This window comes from Trachurus trachurus (genome assembly GCF_905171665.1).
Source record: "Trachurus trachurus genome assembly, chromosome: 7".
Taxonomy (NCBI): Eukaryota; Metazoa; Chordata; class Actinopteri; order Carangiformes; family Carangidae; genus Trachurus; species Trachurus trachurus.
In genome coordinates, this window is record NC_139901.1 from 31,856,054 (window position 1) to 31,881,461 (window position 25,408).

Sequence of the window (25,408 nt, forward strand, 5' to 3'; positions counted from 1 at the left end):
TTTATGTTTAAATATGTAAATGAGGCTACATCTGATGACATATGCGCTAATTTGCATACATTTCCAGAACCGAAATATGAACAATGGATAAAGCCACTTTCAAAATTCTTGTTTTATTTTGTTGACATATTAGAGTCAGAAGTTTTTACAGAGGAGGATTCTGGATATCTCTTTTTATCACTCTGTAAATGAGAAAATACTGTCACCAGCCCTAAAAAATCTAGTTTCGCCATGTTTTTAGGAATAAAATGTTGTATAAATCAGGCTGTGAATGATATATCAACAATCCCCTCTGTAAAAACCTTCAGAATATAGACAGGGATCAAAGTGGAAGGTTTGGTGTCTGTAAGTGCTGCTGAAGTGGAGATTTCTAGTCTGAAAAACTCTTTCTGAGAAAAAGGCCTTTAAAGACTTGGACTGTAAAATTACATAGATTGTTCATGTAAGTCGTACTTTTACGATTGGTTGCAGATACGGAGGAAATGACTATTTTTGGAGCCACATCATTGTCCAGGAGAGAGAGAGCCTTACAATGATACCTGACATGATAACAGGCACAGCACAGTTTGTCACAGTAGCTGTTCACTTTTGGTGAATTTAGGAGAAATCTACTGACAAAAGAGATAAAATGAAGTAAAATAAAAACCTTAATGTGGATTTTCTACCATTTCTTTTACATTTTCTGAAAGAAAACATGTTAAGGAAGAAAAATAGCCCAAAATCTCAAAATTGATCAGTGTATTTCAGTGTTTTTGCCTGTTGTGTTTCGTCGATCCAGTCCTGATTACAGGAAACAGAAGGTTTTTAAACATTAAACTTCATTCTCCACGTTTCCCTGAACCGTACGTTCGCCTGCAGCAACATGTCACGGTTTCACATGTTCAGCCGACTAAAAATAACTCTCCAGGATTCACTGGGAATTAATTGTAATTCCTTTCTTTTTTTTATAATTGGAAATGCACCATTTGAACAGTTTCTTATAGTTTCCTTGTAATTAGCACCAAATTCTTCTTCTTTCTGGAAAACTTTAAGGAGAAAGAAATATCTGCATAACTCGTCGTTCATCACACTTAATGTCACAAAGAAATGATGAAAGAAACATTGTGTTCTTCAAAAAGAAAATAAGAAAACAAGCTGTTATCAAATGTTAACTCTTTATTTGAATAAGTAAAAAAAGGTGCAGGTATCACAGGTATCATCTGTCTTGTTGTCATCCTTGTTGCATGAAACACACTTTTGTTTTTTGTTGGTTTTTTCTTCTAAAATTATATTTACATGTGAAATATCCTTGTTTTTCCAAATGTCTAATTCATTTTTGAGTCATGTACAGAATTGGAGTCTAAACTGGTGATTAAACATTTATTAAAGTGCTTTTTTTTCTCTTCTATCATTGCAACACAAAACAATCTTTACATAGCAATACACTGTACAGGTCTGCATGTGTTTTTCTGTGTGTGTGTGTATGTGTGTGTCTGTGTGTGTGTTATCATGTGTCGGGCTACCTGTTGGAACAGCTGCACGTTTCTGCAGGTGTACTTGTATCACAGAAAGTCGTAAAGTACAATTAGTTCATTATTTTTGTCTTTGAAATACAATTGAAACTTGACATATCATACAAATAAATAGTAGTCATAGCCGGGGCTATTGCATGCAAACATCAGCAAGTATGTTTTTCTTCAAGCAGTAATACATTTCATTACTGGTGATGCATTTGAGCAGGGTGCAAAAAAAAGTATCTCTTAGTGTTTCCTTATACAATTTCTAACCAGTGTGTCTTTGCTGTACTCCATGAAATGTCTTAATAATGACGCACACTACACAATGCTAAATTGGAAAATGGTTTGAAATATCTGACCCGTGTGTTGAAATTAAAAAAGAAAAAAAAAAAAAAAAAGAGGAAGAAGAAAAAGGATAAAAGTGACAATAATATGAAATTAAAAAAAAAAAATGAAAAAAAAGAAACAACTACTCTTTGTCCATTTCCACGTATTGTGAATGGTTGTCGGGGGATTTGCTGTGAGTTTTACTCAAATGGAGTTTGACCGCGTGATTGCTCGCAAATGTCCGACAGCAGAGCTTACATTTGAACTTTGAGTCCACGTCCTCGTCCGTGACCAGCGCCTCCGTGGCTCGGACGCTGAGGACCTTCGACAGTTCGGGCTCCTCCACCTTCGTCAGGTGCTCCACCGGCATTTTGCACATGTCTTTGAGCTGGAAGCCCAGGTGGGTCTCCAGGTGGGAGATGAAGCCGTTGGGCGACCGGAACTGGGAAGCGCAGTCGTTGCAGTAGAAGACCGGGTGTCCCGTGTCCATGTTCTTCAAGAATTTGGTCCCTCCCGTTTTGCGCAGCTGGTATTTCACGTTCGCTAACCAGTGGCTGATGGTGGTCATGGACAACCCGGTGAACTTGGAGATGTGCATCCGTTCCTGAGGGCCGAGGTCCGAGAGCAGGTACTTCCCCTCCGAGGTCTGGAAGAGGCTGGAGGCGAACTGCGCCTGCAGGATGAGCAGGTGCCGGGGGTTCCAGTTGGACTGCCGGCCCTTGCGCTTGTGCACGGAGTAAACCTCGGCCGACACGTCCTCGAAGCGCCGGACGTCCGATTCCAGTTTCATGGTCGGGATCCGCGGCGGGACGGAGGAGGGCTTCGGCGTCGTGGCTTTGGGAAGAACCTTCACCATGTCGGCGATGTCGGACAGCGCGTACTTCTGCGGCATCGGCGCGGACGGCTGCAGCAGCGCCGCCGAGCTCTGCTTGCCGTGTTTGGATTTGGTCAGGTCTATCGGCTGGTCGTCGCTCACGAAGAGGAAGTTGTTATTATCGGACCTGTTCCTTATCGGATTCCCGAGCATTAGAGCCGGTTTCTCGCTGCTACGATTAATGTCAGCGAAAATGGACTGGGCGTGAGCAGATAGTTTATCTACTCTGGAGTTATGTGGCTTATTTGCTTTGCCCAGATGATTGTTCAGAACTGACTGCAGTGCACTAAGAGGGTTTATGCCGAGTATATCCGCGGCGGTGTCACTGAGAGGCTCTGAAGTAGTGCTGCGGCCATTGCTGACAGAAGGGCTCGGTGTCTTGCCTCTGTCAGAGAAATCTGGGCTCAACTTCTCTTTGATCGCCTCGCTGCCTTCATTCATACAGTCTGCATCAAGCTTTGAAGAGGAAGAGGAATCATCCTGACAATCGCTGTCATCATTCTCCACCAGATCAAACTTAATATTCTGGCTTTCTTTACCATCGCTAATGCCAACCTTTTCTTTTTTGATGTCCACGTTTTGATGCTGCTGCTGTCCCGGGGGAGCCTCGCCGTGGAACAGCAGCTTCGCCTTTGGGGCGATCGGCCTCAGCTTGTGGTTAAACGTCTGCTTGAGCTGAGCGGGCGGCGACGCGCAGAGCGGGGAGCTTTTGATGATGCCGGAGAGCTGGTAGGCGGCGTGGATGCTCGGGTAGGCGCTCCAGCTCGGCGTTCCCGTCTGAGCTTTGTTGATGGCCGAGGCCACGGTGTTGGCGAGAGACTTCAGGATGTCGCCTCCTCCGCCCGAGTCCTGCTCCAGATCTTCCTCGCGGAGATACGGGTACTTAAACGGCCCGTTTCCCGCCGGCTTTCGATCCTCGCTCTCCATCTTTTCGTCTTTACCGTCGGCGTCGTCCATCTTGTCCGACGTCCCTTCCCCCTGGCCGTCGAGACCCCTCCCGGGCGAGCCTTGCTTCGGACTCGCCTTCTCCCCCTCGGTGTCGCTGGCGGCGGCGGCGGCGGTGGGTTCGGCCAAACCCTGGATCTTCTCCACCGCCAGCGGGTCGAGCGCCAACTGTTTGCCCTTTTTAGACGCCGAGTTCGTGACCTTGATGAAATGTCCGGTCACCATCATGTGCGTGGTGAGCTGCTGCAGCGTGTCGTGGGAGCTCCCGCACTCCATGCACTTGAGGATCTGAGACTTGCACGTCTCAAACTGCCACGTGTAGCTCGCCCCGTTCTGGTAGCCGTAGCGGCTGTTGTTGTTGTTGGCGCCGTTAGAGATGGCGGCGGCGGCGGCGGCGGCCCGCTGCGCCTCGGTGAAGCCGGTCGTAGAGTCCGGGGAACAAGGCCTCACCGCGTCGAAGGCCCGTTTCTTTGCTGGTGGCAACAGTTTGGGGGTGAGGACTGGGATCGGCTCTTTTAAAGGCACTTTCTGGTAATGTTTAGTTTTGATCATGTGGACGCTCAGGTCCTGCAGCGAGTCGAACGAGTGGCCGCAGAACATGCACTTCAAAACCTTCTGCGCGTCCTCCTTCCCCTCCATGTCCTGCAAGTTCCGTTTCCTCGACTTGGAGGACGAGGCGGACGAGTTGCTCTGCTTGCCGCCGTGGTTGTTGTCCTGGTAGTGTCCGCTCTTGTTCATGTGGACCGTCAGCTCCACCAGCGTGTCGTACGCCGCGCTACAGTCCTTGCAGCGAAACCGACTGGCGCCCGTGAACACCGAGCCGCACGGCTTGGTGCTCTGCCGGTACAGGTGCACCGAGCTGAAGAGGTTGGGTTTGGACACGGGCTTCGGGGACAGCGTCTGCTGCAGCGTCTTGGACAGGGCGTCCTGGTGCCAGTCGAACTCGCTCTTGGCGCCGCCGTTGTTGGTGCTGTCGCAGTTGGCTTTGCTGGTGTTTTTGGTGGCCATTTTCAAGTCCATCCCGATCCCCGTCCAGTAGGAATCGGACAGGAAGTTTGCATAGGCGGCCCTCATTTTCTCCAAGCTGCCGGCGCCGGCGCCCGTCTCGTCCTTGAGCTTGGAGCCTTTGGAGCTCTCGTCGTCCCTCTGGCTCTCGGGCGGCGAGGAGGTTTTGAAGTCGGAGAGTCGGTCGCTGCTGTCGCTAAGGCGTGACTCCAGCTCGGCCTCCTGATTGGAAAGGACACTGATGGGAGAGTTCTGGTTGCTATAAGTGTTGACGCTCTTGCTGTCCAGCTCCCGGTCCTCGGACACCTTGGGGCTGGTCTTCTCCTCCGAGCACTCCTCCTCGGTCTGAGCGTCGTTGTCTCCGTCCTCCTCGGCGACAGGGTCCTGCAGAACGCCATCCTCGTCGGGCATGTACACTGGAAGACAAAGAAACAGAGAAGCAACGGTTAAATTCAGGATTCAAGATTCAAGATTCACAATGCAAAAACTCAAAATCTTACCAAGAATATTTGTCTTATTTCTTGTCAAAATGTCTAATTTCTACTGAATACTAATCTCTTTCCACTTAAAATAAGACTCATCACCTAAAAATTAACTTGTTTTTAGATCATTTTCACCTGTTTCAAACAAATTTTCACTTAAAATAAGTAGAAAAATCTTTTTGTGCTTGTAATAAGGAAGAAAAACTTGCTCCTCTATTAGATTTTTCTACTTATTTCAAGTGAAAATATGCTTGAAAAAAGTAAAAAGTGTCAAAAACCAAGCTACTTTTTAATGTAATGGGTCTTATTTTAAGTATAATGAGGTTTGTTGCGACTAGAAATAAGACCAATATTCTTGGTTAGAGTTTGAGTTTTTGCAGTGCACTTTATTTGCATCCTCAAAAAGAAAATAAAGATAGTTTCTCATAAAAAAAAGAAAGTCGATAAAGGAAGGTAAATTACTTTTTAACTTATGAGACAAGCTGCAACAGTCAGAAAACACACACACCACATAAACTATAAAGAGCTGCTTTGTGCCTGAGAGGTTGTGAAGTGGATGTGGACATTATGTCTTTACTAACAGAGCTGCCGCTGCTGCTGCACCATGTGATTCACGACAGCACATTGACTTAGTGCTGCGTCCGAGGTTTTTCTGGCCTCAAGTTGAGATGTTTACAACAATCACCGGCCACTGAGTGACAAAATGAAATTGATTCTTCTCGGGAGCCCCGTTAAGTGTTATTGCAAATGACCTATTCCGTGGTGATTATGGATGTCACAGAAAAACGAAATGAAATGAAAATGCAAGCAAGCTTCTGTTCTGGATAACATCTCATCTCAGCCTTGTCCTGAAGCTGCCATGTGAGGGACGGCTTAACACAAACTGCAAATACTCCCTAACTAATGTCTCCCTTCGCTCTGTCAATAAATTAAAAAACGGCTCGACGGAGAAAAAGATGCAGAAATGTTCAGCACTTCAACATCGAAAAAACTGATTGTGTTGACAAGCAAAAATAAAAATATGTTGTAAACGCGAATGCTGATGAAGATGCTGATCATGCTGCTGGAAAAGCTCATTCAATTATCAGCGTAAAAACTAGACAATTATACCAAATTTCAAAAGATTACTGGCAATCTGTCACGTCATTATATTTTGTCTGACAGTCTCATAAACAGCAATTACTTCTTTCATTATTCACCTGTTCAGTCTCCCAACTCATAGAGCACAAACATTATTGCTTCAATTAACAGATAATTAAACAACAGTTTTTCTAATTGACACATTTCCCATCATCCAATTAGCGGGAAAACTCTGACTCAGCACCGAGGGGCTGCAGGCCTTTCCTTCCTTCCTTCCATCTTTCCTTCCCCCCTTCCTTCCTCGCCTCATTTTACACCAGATTAAAGGGATAGTTCACCCAAAATTCAAATTTCACTCATTATCTACTCACCCTCATGTCGACTTTGAGCTGTGAGAATTTTCAGAGTCCTCAGTGCCTTCTTGGAGTTACGGGGGGGTCCGCGCAGCAGTATTTGTCCATATAATGGTTGTGAATGGATACCACTTTTCTTCATCCAAAAAGACACACAAAAAAAACATCCAAATACCTCCATAGTGCTCGTCTGTAATGTCCGTCTTGTATTGAAGCCCCAACATGAGAAATTGTTCCGCCGGTCAGTGCAAATCACGCGAGATTTGCACTGACACAGGAAGAGCAGTGAGCTACAAACAAGCTTAAAATATAGACTTATTAAATTTTTTTCGGAACAATTTCTCATGTCGGGGCTTCAATACAAGAGGGACATTACAGACGAGCACTATGGAGGTATTTGGATGTTTTTTGGTGTGTCTTTTTGGACGAAGAAAAGTGAGCACCATTCACAACCATTATATGGAAAAAATACTGCTGCACGGACCCCCCCGTAACTCAGAGAAGGCACAGAGGACTCTGAAACTTCTCACAGCCCTTAGTCGACATGAGGGTGAGTAGATAATGAGTGAAATTTGAACTATCCCTTTAAAACGTCCTTTTCTGACAATAACTATTTCAGATTATTATTATTTTTTAAAAATCTAAATCTAACCACCTGGGAAAAAAAAAAAAAACTAAAAAAACGTCAACGGCGCTATCACAGCCAATGTTTGCATATCTTTTCAAGACATCCGGCAATAAATGCAGTTTGTCAGCGTTGTCACATATCTGAGATATTTTCCGCCTCGCAGAGTCATCGTGTGTGTGTGTGTGGGGGGGAAATGTGCATTTTTGGAGGGTGGGGGAGAGAAAAAGAAAGACAGAGAGAGAGAAAGAGAGAGGGAGATGTGGCAGATGTGCTCTGAGTTAAATATGAATAGGACATAACAGCCCTGTCCAGGCACTTATGCATTTCATGTGGTTAATATTTCTTTTCTGAATAGAGGGCACCGAGCACTCAGAGGAGTCCCACACTGGGCGGCCCATGGAGCGAGAGTCTTCTTCCCTTCTTCTGCTTTCTGAAAATATGACTTTTTTTTTCTTCTTTTTTTTATCAATATTTCAAAAGTGCCTCCAGAGAAACCCTGGAGGTGAACTGCTTTGCCAGCTAATGGACGGAGATGGAGATGGGATTCGGACTTTCAAAACAAACATGGAGAATGGGGAGCCTTTCGTGAACAAGAGTCCTGCACACACACACACACACACACATACATACTGCAACACACACACACACACATACACCTAAGAGCCCCCAGTGTGCTGTGACCTTGATCCACCGCAAGAGAGATGTTTTGATTGGCCAAGTGAGATCAGTGATGGCCTTCCAAAACACCCTTGATGCTAAGGGAGAGAGTTGTCAAGAGCACAGAGGTATGTTTTATTTATAGTCTTTATATATAGTATTCACAGTGAAGGAGGAGGAGGAGGAGGAGGAGGAGGAGAACACTAGTGGCTGTGACAAGCTCCCAGTTGATGTCCTCGCTCTCTCTTCAAAGTCATCACTGCTGACTGAAGGACTGGAGAGAGAGAACCTGCACCCAAAGTGGGGAGATGAGCATTTTTCCACTTCACTGGTGGTTAAACTGAAAAAAAATGTAATGGCCATTTCCTGCATATTTTATGTAGCTTTAAAATACAACCAATAAACTAACGACCTGGCCACTGCTATGAGTGAAACAAATGTGTTTTTTTCCCCAAAGTTTTCCTGGAAATGAGCGCTGGACGTGTGTCGGGGAGACAGGTGAATAGGGTAAACATTTTAACTAACAGTTATCACCATGAAACTTCCCAAGTTTATCACTGACATTAACACAAATATTTTTTGTATTACAAGTTTAGTCAAATGTTATGTTTAAATATGTAAAAGAGGCAATATCTGATGAAATATGCGCTAATTTGCATACATTTCCAGAACCGAAATCTGAAAAATGGATAAAGCTACTTTCAAAATTCTTGTTTTATTTTGTTGACATATGAGAGTCAGAAGTTTTTACAGAGGAGGATTTTGGATATCTCTTTTTATCACTCTGTAAATGAGAAAATACTGTCACCAGCTCAGTCCTAAAAAAAATCTAATTTTGCCCTGATTTTACGAATAAAACGTGGTATAAATCAGGTTTTGAATGATATATCAACAATCCCCTCTGTAAAAACCTTCAGGATATAGAAAGGGATCAAAGTGGAAGGTTTGGTGTCTGTAAGTGCTGCTGAAGTGGAGATTTGTAGCTCAGAGTCTGAGTCTGAAAAACTCTTTTTGAGAAAACGGCCTTTAAAGACTTTGTTAATGTAAATCATATTTTTTTACAATTGGTTGCGGATACGGAGGAAATGACAATTTTTGGAGCCACATCATTGTTCAGGAGTAAGAGCTTTACTATGATACTTGACATGACATACTGTAGGTCAGATAACAAGCACAGCACAGTATGTCACAGAAGCTGTTAACTTTTGGCGAATTTAGGAGAAATCTACCAATAAAAGAGACAAAATGAAGTAAAATAACTTTTCTAAAAGAATACAAAATAGCCCAAAAATTGATCAGTGCATGAAAAAACAGTGGTTTTTTTCCTGTAGTGTCTGGCCTTAATGTGAATGTTTTTGTGCCTTATCTGGGTATTTGACAGAGATTAACAGCTGCCCTTCCTGCTGCTCTATGGCTTTCTATCAAGATGCCCCTAAGACGCAGACGTCCAGAGGCACCAATTAACCTTCTGGCAGGAATCACTCCAAGATACCCGCCACTCCCGCCGCCGCCGCCGCCATGTCTCACTCTGCATCTCACGCCGTTTGTGTCCGGGCCGAGCCGAGCCGAGCCGAGCTGAGATCAGATTCAAGGACAATGGCAGCAACCAATCAGGATAAAAGTGTGTGTGAGAGGTTGTAGCAGCAGCAGCAGTGGTGTGTTTTTTTTTTTTTTTAAGAGAAAGGAAATGCCTGCTTTGAGAAAATGTTGTGTCAGAGTCCACGCAGCAGCCTAACTAGCCGTACAAAACAAGAGGGCTGGCACGCCTCGCCTTGAGATTTAGCATGTCATAAACTGCTGTAAAGCTTCCAATCTGTGTCACTACAAATTTATATCTTCAGACAGAGATATGCAAAGGTCAAAAAACCTGAGGTGTCCATCATAAATCAGGCTGGTTGAAGTGTTTATAACCTTTATCCGTTCGAACAGACTCTTGGCATAGCGAGGCCTGGATTTACAGAAGCAGCAGCAGCCGCTTTCTGAGCCAAAAGCCTCGTTTTCTTCTCCTCCTTCTCCTCCTTCTCCTCCTCTACATCTACATCTACCGGAGGAGAAACCAGCTCACTGCATGGGAAACTGTACATTACATTAACTGCATGTGGGATTAGTTTGCAGAACGCCGGTGCTAACAGCTTACAGTGCAGTATATTTACAGCTCCACAACTTTTTTTTTTCACAGAGACACACAATCACAATCCCTCCTCCTCCTCTTCCTCCTCCTGTGCACTGCAAAAACTATATTTGTCTCATTTCTTGTCAAAATGTCTCATTTCTAGTCTAAACTAATCTCTTTCCACTTAAAATAAGACTTATCTACTTATTTTTATATAATTTTCACTTGTTTCAAACTAATTTTCAATTGAAATAAGTAGAAAAATCTGCCAGTGAAAGCAAGTTTTTTGAGCTTGTATAATAAAAAAAGAAAAACTTGCTCCACTATCAATTTTTTCTGCTTATTTCAAGTGAAAATCTGCTTGAAAGAAGTAAAAAATGTCTAAAAACAAGCTACTTTTTATGTGATGAGTCTGATTGTAAGTATAATGAGGTTTGTTTTGACTAGAAATGACATTTCGACTAGAAATAAGACAAATATTCTTGTTTTTACAGTGCGAGTCGATTATGATTCACCATGTGTCAATCAAATTCGTGGCAGCTGTTTGTGTTTCCAGCATCAGAAACTTTTTTTTGTAATGGTGAGAACATCAACATTTATCCCTGGGAAGGTCAACAACATTTCCTTCATTAATCTGACAAGCCACAGAGAGTTAGCAGCAGCCTGAGGAGCTTAGCTAATGGACAGCTGCAATACTCGCTGTGTGTAGTAGTGAGTGTATATCCGCCGCCGCCACGGTAACACTATCTTCAGAGAAGATTGGGTAATTCATAGGTGCCAGTGACAGGTCTGCATGTCTGTGCCACTTTCCCCCCACAGTGCTGCTTCTCTCTGGTTGTCTCAAGCTACAGTTTTTTGCTGCTCACAAATCAATATCTCTTTTTACTTCTCATTGATTGCCTAGCGGTGGGACCAACCTAAGCAGGACTGTTATGACATTTCTAGATTTCCCCCTGTCCTTGGAACAATCAATTACACGCGCATGGCAATCAAAACCTCTTTGCAAAATGAACCTGCTCCATGACATTTTCATCTCCCGGATTTATGCCGTGTAAAGAAGAGAGAGAGAGAGAGAGGAGAAGAGGAAAAAAAAGAGAAGACAGGGAAGGCAAAAAAAAAAGAAAAAGGAAGAGAGAAGGAGGAGGAGGAGGAGGCCTGCTGCTGCTGGAGAGACAGAGCTAACACGCTAACAACAGCAGCAGCAGCAGCAGGTCAGGATCAACTCTGCAGCTTCATCCTTGTTCAGCAAAAGCGCCCACTTAAAGGGATAGTTCAACATCTTGGCAAACTGGCCCATTGCCATAATCCCTATAGTCATAGCAGTAGGTTCGTTATACCTTTAATTGTCGGTGCAAGCTATTTTTAGAACGGCGGAGCAGAGCCGTGAGCTGCTCAGAGCTATGCTACGGAGGCTCATGGGATTTCTTCTCATCAAACTCATCAAATACACAATCCAACAACTCCCCAACGCTCTGGTGGACAAGTTGTGACCTGCACATTCACCACGCTATGAGATAATAACACAACGTTACCAGACAGAGTTGTTTTAGAGGGAAATTCATGCAAAACTGCTGATGCACGTTGCCTACAGGGACAGTTTTTCATCAAGCAGTCTCTGTATTTCCCTCTAAAACAACTCTGTGTGGTAACGTTGTGTTATTATCTCATAGCGTGGTGAATGTGCAGGTCACAACTTGTCCACCAGAGCGTTTTGGAGTTGTTGGATTGTGTATTTGATGAGTTTGATGAGGGAAACCAAGAAATCCCATAATGAGCCTCCGTAGCGTAGCTCTGAGCAGCTCACGGCTCTGCTCCGCCGTTCTAAAAACAGCTTGCACCGACAATTAAAGGTAACGAACCTACTGCTATGACTATAGGGATTATGGCAATGGGCCAATTTGCCAAAATGTTGAACTATCCCTTTCCTTGTCTCTGTACTGTACATTTAACAACACTTAAACTTAGACTGTACTCATCTGTTGTTATAAATAGGTGAGAAATGTCAGTCATAAAGAAAGTACTCGGCGTACAAAAAGTTATGAAGCTCTTTATGAAGTGAGTGAAACAGGATGGAGCTGTGTCTGTTTTCTTTATATTCTTCTTTTTTTATTATATAAAAGTCACCACAACGATGATGTGAGCTATCATTAGAACGAGACACGCACATGCCACGAGGTTTAATATCTGACAGTGATATCTGACGGAGTCGCTGAGCGGCGCACGTCAAGATCAAACAGACACGTTGTCAGACATCCTGATGATAGTCCTGATGACACGTCTGAAGTTAATTCTGAAACCAGAAAAAAAAAAAAAAAAAATCACATGAGAAAAATGGCGAAGAGCTAATTCTGAGCCCCCGAGCCATCTGTAAAAGATCTGTAAACACCTCTCTCTTCATTGTTCCCTGTCAGGAAACAGTCTCCCCGAGCCCAAGGACACTGCCGAGTAAAGAGAGAACAATCACACTCCAGTCTGCTCGCTTTGAGTGAAAAAAAAAAAAGTTGTCTGGAGGTTAATTGATATCACAGAATGAAATAGTTTTTGACTTCGCTTTTTAAATAGGAATGTGTCATTATGTTCCCACATCTGACCCATTATTTCATTTCGACGCTTTTGGTGTTAAATTATACGTCCCTGAAAAGAAAGACATCAATAAAAAACCCACGCAGAGAGAGAAGACAAGTGAGTCTCTGTGGTTGAGAGTTGTGTGTTTCACATATTGACGCTCTGGTCAAGAGTGAAGACGACGACGACGACGAGGATCAGACGAGGAGAAGTGGGTTAAAAGCGGCCGTGAACTTCCACAAAGTGGTTTTGTCGGATCTTTCTGAGGCTGCGACGACAAAAAAAAAAACCACGAGACGGAAACACTCATGTTAATTTTTGTATGCATGATGGAGATGTTACTTAAAGCGCATTACTTACTTCACTAAACACGAGCTATTCATGCAGATAAATGCCTTGCTTTAATACACACTCAACTTTAATATTTAATGGTCTAATATAATCAAATAAAAACTTGCAGCTCCCCCTGAAAAAAAGAAAAAAAGACAAGAAGAGAAAAAAGGAAAAAGGAGGAGACATGGACGAGTTGAGGACAGATTGTGAACACAGCAAATGGCACAATGTGCTCAGATGGACCCAGAGCCAGATTAATATGATAGGATCGCAAATATGACACCATATCCTGCCATCTGGCTGTTCATTTGGGCAAAAATGATCACAATAATTATGGCAATTAATCAAAAATGTTTTCACAACCAACATTCTGTTAACTAAAAATACAGAGAAACTCTGCAACACACACACACACACACACATTAACACACACACACACACTAACACATTAACACACACAAATAGAATAAAATAAAGACAACGTGACGCTCAGAGCTGCTCAGTTTTGCAGCATTTTCGTTTCGTTAATGACACAAATGTGGGAGTTTTTTGGTGCGGTTGCATGTTGCATGTTGGAGACTAATCATGATGAGACACATCGGATCGGCTCCTTCCTCCTTCCTCCTCCTCCTCCTCTTCCTCCTCCTCCTCCATGATGTCACAGAGCAGAGCTGCTGCTGCCTTTTTGATGCCTACGAGAAGCTTCTGCTCCGAGACGCATCAGTCGGCCCGCTGCCTAATTGGAAGTGAGCGGTGGCGGGAGAACATTGCAATCTGCACTCCAGCACCTAAGTCATCACTTTAAAACGTGCAACAGCCAACGACGACGACGACAACAATGCCACAAACACCGCAAACACCACTGCTGCAGCATCACATACTGTATAGTTTCCTGTTTCCTGGTGTTGCATCTCACCAAAGGGTCTCCACTGCAAAAACTCAAAATCTTTCCAAGAATATTTGTCCTTTTTCTTGTCAAAATGTCTCATTTCTAGTCAAAACTAATCTCTTTCCGCTTAAAATAAGCCTCATCACCTAAAAATTAACTTGTTTTTAGATAATTTTCACTTTTTTCAAACAAATTCTCACTTAAAATAAGTAGAAAAATCTGCCAGTGAAAGCAGGTTCAGGTTGTTTGTGCTTGTAATAAGAAAGAAAAACTTGCTCTACTATCAGATTTTTCTACTTATTTCAAGTGAAAATCTGCTTGAAAGAAGTAAAAAAAAGTGTCTAAAAACAAGCTGCTTTTTATGTGATGTTTCTAGAAATGACATTTTGACTAGAAATAAGACAAATATTCTTGATAAGATATTTGAGTTTTTGCAGTCTCTTATATCATAAACACAAACACTCAAAGAGTTCCTCCTGGTTTCACTGAGTCTCTGACATTTTAAGTAACTACTGTATAAGTCCATGTACTCAGATACTGAAGTACTTCAACTTTACTGCTTTCTACTTTGACAGTGCAACTTTTTCCAGGAGGGGAATTATTGTACCTTCCACATTGAAATATAAAAACCAGTTTGTAAAAAATAAAATATGATGCACTGCTGAATATAAACCTGTTAAAACAAAGTCAGCTTCCACATTACAGCAGCTTTTTACATGCTCTTACATCAATAATAATGAGTTATACTAAAACACTGTGACACTTTAACACTTTAACACATTTTCTACTTCTTCCCTCCACATGGGAATTTTTTTTTACTTGCAGTATTTTTCAATGTCGTGTTTCTAAATCATCTGAATTCTGCTAAATCTGAACAGAGGAACCAGAAGTCCGTTTATCCGTTTGTCCGCCCGTTTTCTCGGCTCCGTGCCACCTGAGGTGAGTCAGAAAACATGTACTAGTTTTTATAATTCAGGTGAATCAACCTCTGTAAATTACCGGCTGCCAAGTTAAAACTGTAAATGTGTAAATGTTTTGTGTAAACAGCGCGCTGCCTTCTATTCGTCCTCTTCTGCTAACAAGCAAAGGTAAATATAAACAATTTGGTGCGAGCGGCGGCGGCGTGTATGTATGTATGCAGGATAACGTTACAACTGAAGAGGCTTAAAAGCCTCAGTGTATGTTTGTCAGATTATAGATGATCTTTTCTGCCCCGACTGATACAAAGTTCCAGTTGATGGAGCAGAAGCCGGGCGGCTGTGGCGGTGTGGCGTGGCGTGGCGTGGAGGGGAAGGGGAAGGGGAAGGGGAAGGGGAGGGGGAGGGGGGGTTTAGCAGCAGCAGCAGCAGCAGCAGAAGCCTCGTGCCGCTCTGTCACTTGGTTTCTGAAGAGCCCGTGACACGGCTCTCTCCAGGAGCGACATGATGAGGTCTGATGGTTCCTTTCTGCAGAATAGCAGTTTACCCCTCATTCACCCTTATCAGAGAGGGAACCCATCATCTCACAGAACGCCACTCAAAACCGCCGCTCCGCATATTGGAGCTGACCAGTCGAGCAAACAGGGCGGTACTAATAAAAGACCATCTTGCTTCGGTTCAAATTTCCCTGATTGAATGTCAGTCAGGAATGTTTGCGTGGCAACGGGGAGGAAAAGCGGACACAAGGCCATATTGTTCTCTACGGTTTTATGAGATAACTGAGTGGGAAGGAACAGGAACGGTAGACTATGATGGCCGCCACGCTGACGTATACTGTACCTACGTAACGCACGCACGCCGCCGTTTGTTGTGTTTTTTTTTCATGCCCAACTGAATAAAGAAGCTTTTCAGTTCCAGTTCAGGCTTTGTCTGATGTTTTGTTAATAAAGCACATGATTCTGCTTTATTCTGCATCTGAGGAGCAATATCCAGGATTTAATTGGCTTTAATATTAAATTGGTCTTTTATTTTCCTTGTGATTTCGGGGATATAACCAGTTAGGTTAGGTCAGGTTGGTTTCTATTTCGGTCAAGGTTTACAGAGCATGAATAAACACACAGTTAAAACAACATAGAGGCCGAAGCCAAAGCTTGTTTTGCAGACCCTCTTTACAGATATGAAAAAACCCAGATAGATAAACTGAAAACTATGAATGAATTAACAAATTTATCTAATCAAAGACAAAAGACAAATTAGTTTTTCTTATGATTGTTGCAAAAAATGTTTTCTTAAAAAAATGCAATGGAATATGCAGAGTATTTATGCAATATTATATGACGAAAGTGCGTGAATTTGCTGAAATTGCGGGAAAGTCAATCCTCTAACTACCTTAATCATAATGTAAAAAGATTACACAACACACCACATCACAGAAAGTGCTGTGAATATTTAACTTCTCTTGTTCATTTAAAAACTTCATATAAACTGACTTCAACTTACAAAACATTCCTGAGTCAAAAAAAATTACAAAATGAGGCTGTTTTAACACTTGGTCTGTACTGATATATCTGTTTCTATTTCTTCAGCTCGTACGATTCACGTTTGTTTTCGATTCACACGCCGCACCACTGGCAGAGCTTCCTGTAAGCACGGTAGCCTAGATACGCCACGTTTACATGATTCCCGATTGTGGAAATTAAACTCTGAGAACTAGTAAAACTAAACTTTAACAATGGAAACACACGTAGGCTACGCAGTAGTAGCTTCACAATTATAGCTGTAGCACTGGTCATTTCATTTTATATCGTTTTTTATTTACTGACTACGGGAGCCTTTTTAGCTCAAACTTGTGGCGTATATACTACAAACGGATTGACATAAAGAAACGGACCAAAGTGCACTAGAGTTTGATTGAAGCTGCCCCCAACACCAGCCTGTGCGGCCGTTTTGGTGCGCAGCCGCCCTTTACTCAGGCCAAACTTAAAGGTGTTCAGAAAAGAAAATTGATTTTGTGCCCACTATGGGTCTTAAAATTAGTGTAATAACTCATCTATCAGACGATGTAGCCCAAACTTTGTGCAAAATTCTATTTTCGAGTAAATCCGGGGTGAAAGTGGGGTAGTTTTTTTTTCTCGTTGGATAATGCAGGCGCACAAATTACGTGTCACGTTGCTCACGATTCATCAGCCAAAGATATTGGATCCGTCATCCGTCAATCAAACGTCTGAGAGAAACGAGGAGACTCGTCCACCAGCACAGACACAAACTCTCCTCCTCCAGATCCCTGCGCTCCATCACTTAGCCTCGCTAGCTAAGTTAGCAAGCTATAACGTAGCAAGCCTACGAGCTAACAGTTAGCTACGTTAGCTAAACACACACATACACACACGAGCTCGGTCTCGCCCCAAACATTGAATATCCCGACCGCTCGATAACGACCAATCAAATTCGTTTTCCGTTTACAAACGGCCATTTCTGAACAACATTAACACTGCCTGTATGAAAACACACAAAAAAAATGCGCAAATTTCGCACATTTTCCGCGGAAATCTGCGATTTTTGCGCCGAAAGCGTGCCACCTTGCATAATATGCTAACTTTGGCTGACTCTGAGATCGCATAATCATGTTTTATTTCTGAAGGGCCTGTGTTATATATCACTCTTTTTCCTCCATACTCTGTGTTGCGTTCACTGCTCCCCTGGAGATCAGTGGTTGTGTTGTGCTGTGTTGTGTGTACACTACATACAGTCCCCTCCCCAACCCCCCAACCCCTCTGCATCATAAACTTTGCATGAACCCTAAACACTGGTCGTTCCCAAACAACAGCAGCCCTCCTCCATCAAGGTCAGGCCGGCTGATGAATCTGATAGTGCAGCTGGAAGAAGAGACTCTGTGTGTCTTCTATTAAAAACAATCTGCATTTCACTAACTCGCTCTGTCTGTCCCTGTATATGGATCTTTCATTAGATTCTGGACCGGTTCCAGCCACAGCTTTCCTTGTACAAGCAGTTTTATGCAGTTTTCAGCAAAGGGAGGCATTTTTTTTTTTTTTTTTTTACATTCCAAGTTCATTAATAGTAGATTGCCACTTTTTCCCTTCATTAAATACAATGAGGCTACAGAGTGAATTTGCAGCTGAAGCGTGCTACTGTCAAGTTTCTAGCGGGGGACCAAAGGCGGCTTCATGGCATAAAGCATAAAGGGAGCGAAGCAAGCGCCGCCAAAACCTGGAAGCTCTGTGGGACAAGACGAGCAACAGTATACGAGCAAGGCAGAGACGCTTCAAAAAAAAAGAAAAAAAAGAAAAACAGCCGCTCCCTCCTATTCAGATTCATTTTAATGGCAAATTTGTTGTCAAGTGTCCTCCACAAAATGATTAGGGCCCGCTGTTTTCTGAAAAGTGCAAACTTCTGGATTCTGCCTGGTGCTGCTGCTGCTGCTGCGCATTGTCACTTTGACAGCCCATTCTGAGAACAATGGCTGCCCAAATAGTGAAATGTGTTGGCACCCAATAGTTGAAAGTTTCCCCCCTCTTTGAAACGGGTGCTTTCTGCTGTTTGTGGGTATTTCTCGCTGTGTTGATATCTGGATGTTGATTAGAATGAAAAAAGACGCCAGTGAATTGGGCTCCGCGGAGCCGCCACATCAACCCATTGTAGGAGATTGACAGTCGCTCCATTGAGCCAATTATTTCTGTTCATAAGACCTGTTTCAATAAAAAAAAAACTAAAAAAAAAAAAAAACTGGTTAAAGACTACAGTCATTGTTGGAGTGTCTGAATTAAACTACTTGGTAGGATTTACAGGAAACCAACAGTATTTTAATGGCGGCTCTGCCCATTTAGTGCTGCTTTTTTTTTTTTTTTTTTTTTTTACTACATGGGATAATTACACACATAATATTGTTTCCATCAACTGTTGAATACACTCCTTCTCAGAGTGAATGCATATTAAAATAAAGAGTCTACTCCAGGTACATGGGTTATTATGGTGTCTTTTTTTTGCCAAATTATCCTCAAGTCACCTCCAATAAAAGAAGCATCATAAAAACAGATGCAGTGGCCTGTGTGTGTGTGTGTGTGTGTGTGTGTGTTCGTTAATCACCACACACGCCAAACAAATCAGCAGTGTTCAAATATTACCACTGGAAAAAAAAGAAAAGTGCAAAATAAAACTATTTTCTTTGTGCTATAGTATATCCTCATTTAGCCCCACGACGACGAGTCAGCTGGCGTGACATTTCTAAGGTGTTGGAGCCGTAATGGAGGAGGAGGAGGAGGAGGAGGAGGAGGTGGAGGTGGAGGAGGTGCCGACTTGCAAGACGAGCAGCCGCTTTATTCATCGCACGGGAGAAAGTGGTTAATTTATTGAAAAGAAGGTAGGCGGACGGAGAAGCAGCAGAACGGAACTGATACCCTGCGTGGCTGTAGGTTGTGCACCGAGGGGGGGAGGAGGAGGAGGAGGAGGAGGAGAGAGGTGGGAGGAAGCAGGAGGGAAGGAGGAGGGATGGTGGTGGGGTGGCTGCAAGCAAAAAAAAAAAAAAGGAGAAAAAAAAGGAGGTTGAGGGAGGTGGAGACCAGAGCGACAGAGGAACGGTTAATGGAAATGAGTGACAGGCTTTCAGAATGATTTACAACGGGTGGCGCTGCGGCAGAGCCGGCGCTTGATGGATGATCCTGAAAGACGGAGACGAACCATAAATCATGTCTTTGAATCATTGACAGAGATAAAGGAGGGGGAGAAAAAGCAATGGCATTGACGTTCATTCTTCCAATAATGTACATTGACGAGTTACACTACGGAGCCTTAATTAAAAAGTGAACACGGGTCTTCTCCCTCTCTCGACTCCCCCTCTCACCCAACAGCCCTCCCCACCCCACTACCACCCCACCCCCGCCGGCTACGCTCCCTCTCCCTCTCCCTCTCCCTCTCCTCCTTCTCCTTCTCCATTGCGATATCAATGGTAATTAAAGATGCAGCATCCCCGGCCCCTGTCCCGTCCCCACAGCCACTTCCTCCTCCTCCTCCTCCTCCTCCAAGCTTCTTCCCACATGCACAGCAGCAGCAGCAGCAGCAGCAGCAGCAGCAGCAGCCAGATTAGATAAGTAACTCGGAAAAACGCTGAAAAGATAATGTCACCCCCTCAACAATATCAGCGTGGCTCCGGCCAGTTTGTTTCTACATCTGTAAACACACACACAAAGCACACACTAGTCGTACACAATGGGCTGAGATGAGTGTGGAGGAGGAGGAGGAGGAGGATGAAGAGGAGGAGGTCAAGGCTTAAAGAGGAGCTGAGCCTGAACTATGCAGCTCCAGAGTCCTAGTTATGGTTAAAGCAATGTCTTGTAACTAGTTCCAGGGAGAATGGAGGCTCTCTGCCTTCCACCCAGCGCAACGTTGTGTTATTATCTCATAGCGTGGTGAATGTGCAGGTCACAACTTGTCCACCAGAGCGTTGTGGAGTTGTTGGATTGTGTATTTGATGAGTTTGATGAGGGAAACCAAGAAATCCCATAATGAGCCTCCGTAGCGTAGCTCTGAGCAGCTCACGGCTCTGCTCCGCCGTTCTAAAAATAGCTTGCACCGACAATTAAAGGTAACGAACCTACTGCTATGACTATTATATAGGGATTATGGCAATGGGGCCAATTTGCCAAAATGTTGAACTATCCCTTTAAAGTCTGGAGTGATAAATACTAGAAACTCACCTCTAAAATAATGAAACAGAATCACAATCAACAAACAAACAACTGAAATGTTCATTATGTTGAATCAACACAGTTTAAAGAGGAACTCTGTAGGATTTCCACCTTAACTCAGCTCCATGTGTCCCTTGTCTCCAGCTCCAGAGTCCTAGTTCTGGTTAAATCAATGACTAGTAACTAGTTGATTTCTCACCGGCTTCTTCATTGTTGGAAACAAATGCACATGGAGGAGAGGAGGGTTAGAGACACAGAGGAGGAGACATGAAACGCGGAGCCATTAACAAGTGGTAACGTAGATTCATCCACATTAATATGAGACTTTTTTATTGTCGCAGAATTTTTCGTTCTGCCGATGGAGAAACTACTCGTTGTCCCTTTAATACTTCTTCGGACTAAATTGGAACATTTTAATTTTTATAAAAGTATACGTTATAGGTCATTTTAAGGTTACAAAAGTACACTTTCAAGTTTACTGCCTCAGTTTTAGTATAAAATGAGTATACGGATGTTGCATATGCTCTGCAAAATATAAGATTTCCCCCTTTTTTTCCAATTAAGAGCCACTGTATGAACCCCCCGCCACCACCACCACACCAACATCCTGCCTCTTAAAACCCCGGTGCGGTGCTGTTGTGTTGTTGTGTCTTGAGTGCAGATGGCACTTTGATAAACAGGAGCACGCAGCCCCTGTAGCAGCACACACACACACACACACACACACACACACACACACACACACACACACACACACACACACACACACACACACACACACACACACACACACACACACACACACACACACACACACACACACACACACACACACACGGCCCTAGCTGAATGAGTGGCAGTCCACATCAGCTGAGCTCCCTCAAAGTGCACACAATAGAGCAATGAGGTGAAAGTAATCCTAAACATCTGTCTTATATGTCCTACACGCACAGGGCTGTTTGTTCAAGTTCTAGGAAAGACATTAGCAAGAGCAGAGAGAGAGAGAGAGAGAGACGGAGAGAGAGGAGGAGGATATATCAATTCATGCACTAGTTCTCCAAAGGGATTAAAGCCGAGGCCTCTGTCTGTTCTCTGCTGCTGCTGCTCGGGCAAACTAAACGGAGAGAGCTGCCCTACTAATGCAAACACTTCTCTTTCTATTTCATGACATACAGTAGCCTACAGTACAGTAGATGTTTAGATGAATACTTAAAGCTACAGTATATCTTCACAACCGTTGTGTTTAATTATTTAAACTCTCTATATTCTTTTATAGCTCAGATTATGAGGCTTCGGGCGTAAAAAAAAAAGTGAAGTCGCTCGATGTATGATAAAACAAAGTCTTTGTGTTGTGTTTTTATATGAGGAGGCCCCTGAGCAGGAGCCACGAGGGCCCCGGTCGGTGCAACTGTCCTGTTTGATGGCTGCATATGCATGGGGGAGGATAGTAGGGGAGTAGGGGAGGAGGGGGGGAGGGGGGGAGGACAAAACTGAAAGACACACTCTCTCTCTGTCCGTCCCTGTCCTGCTGTGAGAAGACATTTTGGCAAGCTGAGAATGGAAATGAATACACAATGGTCATCGAGCGCTGAAAAGACGTAGCAATGATAATATTGGTCAGGAAAAAAGGCTCTATGTGTGTGTGTTGATGTGTGTGTGTGTGTGTGTGTGTGTGTGTGTGTGTGTGTGTGTGTGTGTGTGTGTGTGTGTGTTTGCATGTTTATGAAAGATTTCATGCCGCAGCACAGAAAAAAGCTTTTGGGCGCTTTGCACAGCGATTTGGAGAATCGTTTTCACTTGAAGGCTTGAAGTTGTTTCGTATCATGTCTGATCGCATCCTCGCATCAAAACACAGTTTGACGGACAAGAGAAATAATTACTTGTCATTCACGTGTCGGAGCTTCTTCTTCTTCCTCCTCTTCATCTCTCTCCGTCTTTTGTTGCTGTTAAACATGTTCCTCTGTTAAAGACTTTTTCTTTTTCTTATTCTTTCCACAAACTCCGACTCAACTTTCAAGTCCTTCAACTCTTTAGAAATAATAATTTCATTGAAAACACTGCAAAAACTCAAAATCTTTCCAAGAATATTTGTCCTTTTTCTTGTCAAAATGTCTCATTTCTAGTCAAAACTAATCTCTTTCCACTTAAAATATGACTCATCGCCTAAAAATTTACTTGTTTTTAGATCATTTTCACTTGTTTCAAACAAATTTTCACTTGAAATAAGTAGAAAAATTTGCCAGTGAAAGCAAAGTTTTTATAATAAGGAAGAAAAACTTGCTCCACTATCAGATTTTTCTACTTATTTCAAGTGAAAATCTGCTTGAAAGAAGTAAAAAGTGTCTAGAAACAAGCTACTTTTTAATGTGATGAGTCTTATTTTAAGTAGAATGAGATTTGTTTTGACTAGAAATGACATTTTGACTAGAAATAAGACAAATATTCTTGGTAAGATATTTGAGTTTTTGCAGTGCAGGAGGGAAGAGATGAATCTGAGCAGGTTTCTGTGTCAGGTTTTCTGCTGAATGAATGAATCAAAGGGTTTTGAGTGTAATGAACTTGTGGGAGTCTGTGTCGTTAAGCGTTGCCACGGCTCCTGGCTGATCTTAAATGGTCTTAAAAGATGATCCATACAGTAATGAAGCCAAGCGCCGGCTTCTGGCCCGATGCCACGGTTACAGGACATCATCAAAGTCACCGGGGGAGACGATCGAGACGCCGCAGCTACTGTTACCAAACAACATCCTCCTCCTCTTCCTCTCTGCTGCTGATCGCACAGTAAACACAAGGAGAAACTACGGTGGCCCGGAGGTGCAAATCACAACAGTAAGTCAGAAAACACAACGGCAAAAAGTGAAAACACAACAGGAAAAGAGAAAACACAACGGCAAAAAGTGAAAACACAACAGCAAAAAGAGAAAACACAACAGGAAAAAGAGAAAACAACGACAAAAAGAGAAAACACAACGACAAAAGACAAAAGAAAAAGAGAAAACGCAACGACAAAAGAAAAAGGGAAAACACAAAAAGAGAAAACACAACGACAAAAGAGAAACCTGTTCAGTAATTTGCCGTTGTGTTTTCTCTTTTTGTCGTTGTGTTTTCTCTTTTTGTCGTCATGTTTTCTGCTTTGCTGTTGTTGTGTTGTGCACCTCCGGGCCACCGTAGATAGAAATCTGTTTGTCGTTAGCTACGACCAAGAGAAGATCCTGCTTCAACTTCAACGCTAAATAATATTCAAATTCATAGCATGTGTGTGTGTCTCTATGTGTGTCTGTGTGTGTGTGTGTGTCTCTCAGAGCAGCAGGACGGCTTCACAACCTACAACAACTGGGTCTTTCTGGAAAAAGTAGCGTGCACGGTCCAAGGCCCCCCTCCCCCTCCCCCCCCCCCCCCCCCCCCCCCCCTCCTGACTCTTCTGCCGGGACCACCGTGCTCGCTGCTCGCCTCTCGCTGCTGCTCGTTGCCGCGGCGCTGCTCGCTGCTACATGACAGGACGATGCTGCTCAGTCCTTGGACCCATCGCATTGTTTTTCTTGGACCACGGTGAAAGCAAATAGCAGCTAAAGGGCCTCAGCGCTCGCAGTAAAAACCAAAAACCCGTGCAGTCATTCATCAAAGCCCAGACAACTTGCTACTCCCCCCACCTACCACCCCTACCCCCCCTCAAGGCACGGCCATCATCTCCCTCCATCCTCCCTCCATCCTCCCTCCCTCTCTCCATCCTCCCACCCACTCTGGCTTTTAACTAGGACTCCAAATAATTCCAGAAATGACAAATGATACTTATATCTCTGGCCTGCGCCGAATCAATAAGCATGCAGAACAACTATCCATCTTGAGACGTATCGACAGACGCGGCTCCACGTCGGCAACGGCAACACACACAGAAGCACTTGGTGGCTTCATTCAGGGGGTCGGGATGATGGGAGGAGGAGGAGGAGGAGGAAGAGAAGGAAGAGAAGGAAGAGGAGGAGGAGGGAGAGAAACATGTACGCTCACTTCTAAATTACAATAAACCACCCGACACTGGGAAACAATCAAAAGCCCATCACAGGAAGTGAAGCGTCCAGAGAGAAGAGAAAGAAGAGGACACAACAAGAACAATAATCTTTCTGATAAAAAGACGCTGTACGTAGCTCAAGCCGAGTAAACACACGACGAGCCTCCCACCACAATGGCCACTGCATTGTTCCCAAGTGGACAACATCATCTGGACAGTCTGCCTTCTCAGTAAAAGGGGTTAGTTAACCTATGGAACACTTTACCCACTCACCTGAAACTGGAGACTGACACAAACTCGTTTAACAGAGGGTTAAAAGCAAAACAACAATGCTCACATGTATAAATATGGACTTTTTCATTGTTACTATTTTTACTGTTAGGATCATGATCTCTGTTTGCTCAATCTCATCTCGTTGATCTTGTGCTCTGTATTTTTTTAGTATGCTACTGTCATGATGTAGTGTCATGCACTTGGTTTTATCTTATACTATATACTTATTTGTCTTATTTCTTGTCAAAATGTCTCATTTCTAGTCAAAACTAATCTCATTCTACTTAAAATAAGACTCATCACATAAAAAGTAGCTTGTTTTTAGACACTTTTTACTTCTTTCAAGCAGATTTTCACTAGAAATAATGTGATAATGGGGCAAGTTTTTCTTTCTTATTACAAGCACAAAAACCTTGCTTTCACTGGCAGATTTTTCTACTTATTTCATGTGAAAATTTGTTTGAAACAAGTGAAAATGATCTAAAAACAAGTAAATTTTTAGGCGATGAGTCTTATTTTAAGTGGAAAGAGATTAGTTTAGACTAGAAATTTTACAAATTAGACATTTTGACAAGAAATAAGACAAATATTCTTGGAAAGATTTGGGGTTTTTGCAGTGCTGTATTTTTAGATTAGCCGCCTATGGACTGGTGTTGAAAATTAGCACATGTGCTAAACACACTCAAGCAAAGCATCTGGTCTGTCCACTGGAACAGTCTTAATGTATTTGTGATGTCCATATCATAACATAACAAGAACAAGAACA

General features: G+C 43.2%; 1 protein-coding gene across 1 annotated transcript in view; it reads right to left on the reverse strand.

Annotated features, from left to right (window-relative positions):
- Positions 1-1,965: 1,965 nt before the first annotated feature.
- tshz2 (teashirt zinc finger homeobox 2) overlaps positions 1,966-25,408 on the reverse strand; it is a gene marked incomplete at both ends in the record, with an annotated part of 67,154 nt that continues 43,711 nt past the window's right edge. The window contains one exon of the mRNA XM_083975280.1: positions 1,966-5,063. Coding sequence (XP_083831406.1) covers positions 1,966-5,063 — 3,098 coding nt within the window. The remainder of the gene's footprint in view (positions 5,064-25,408) is intronic.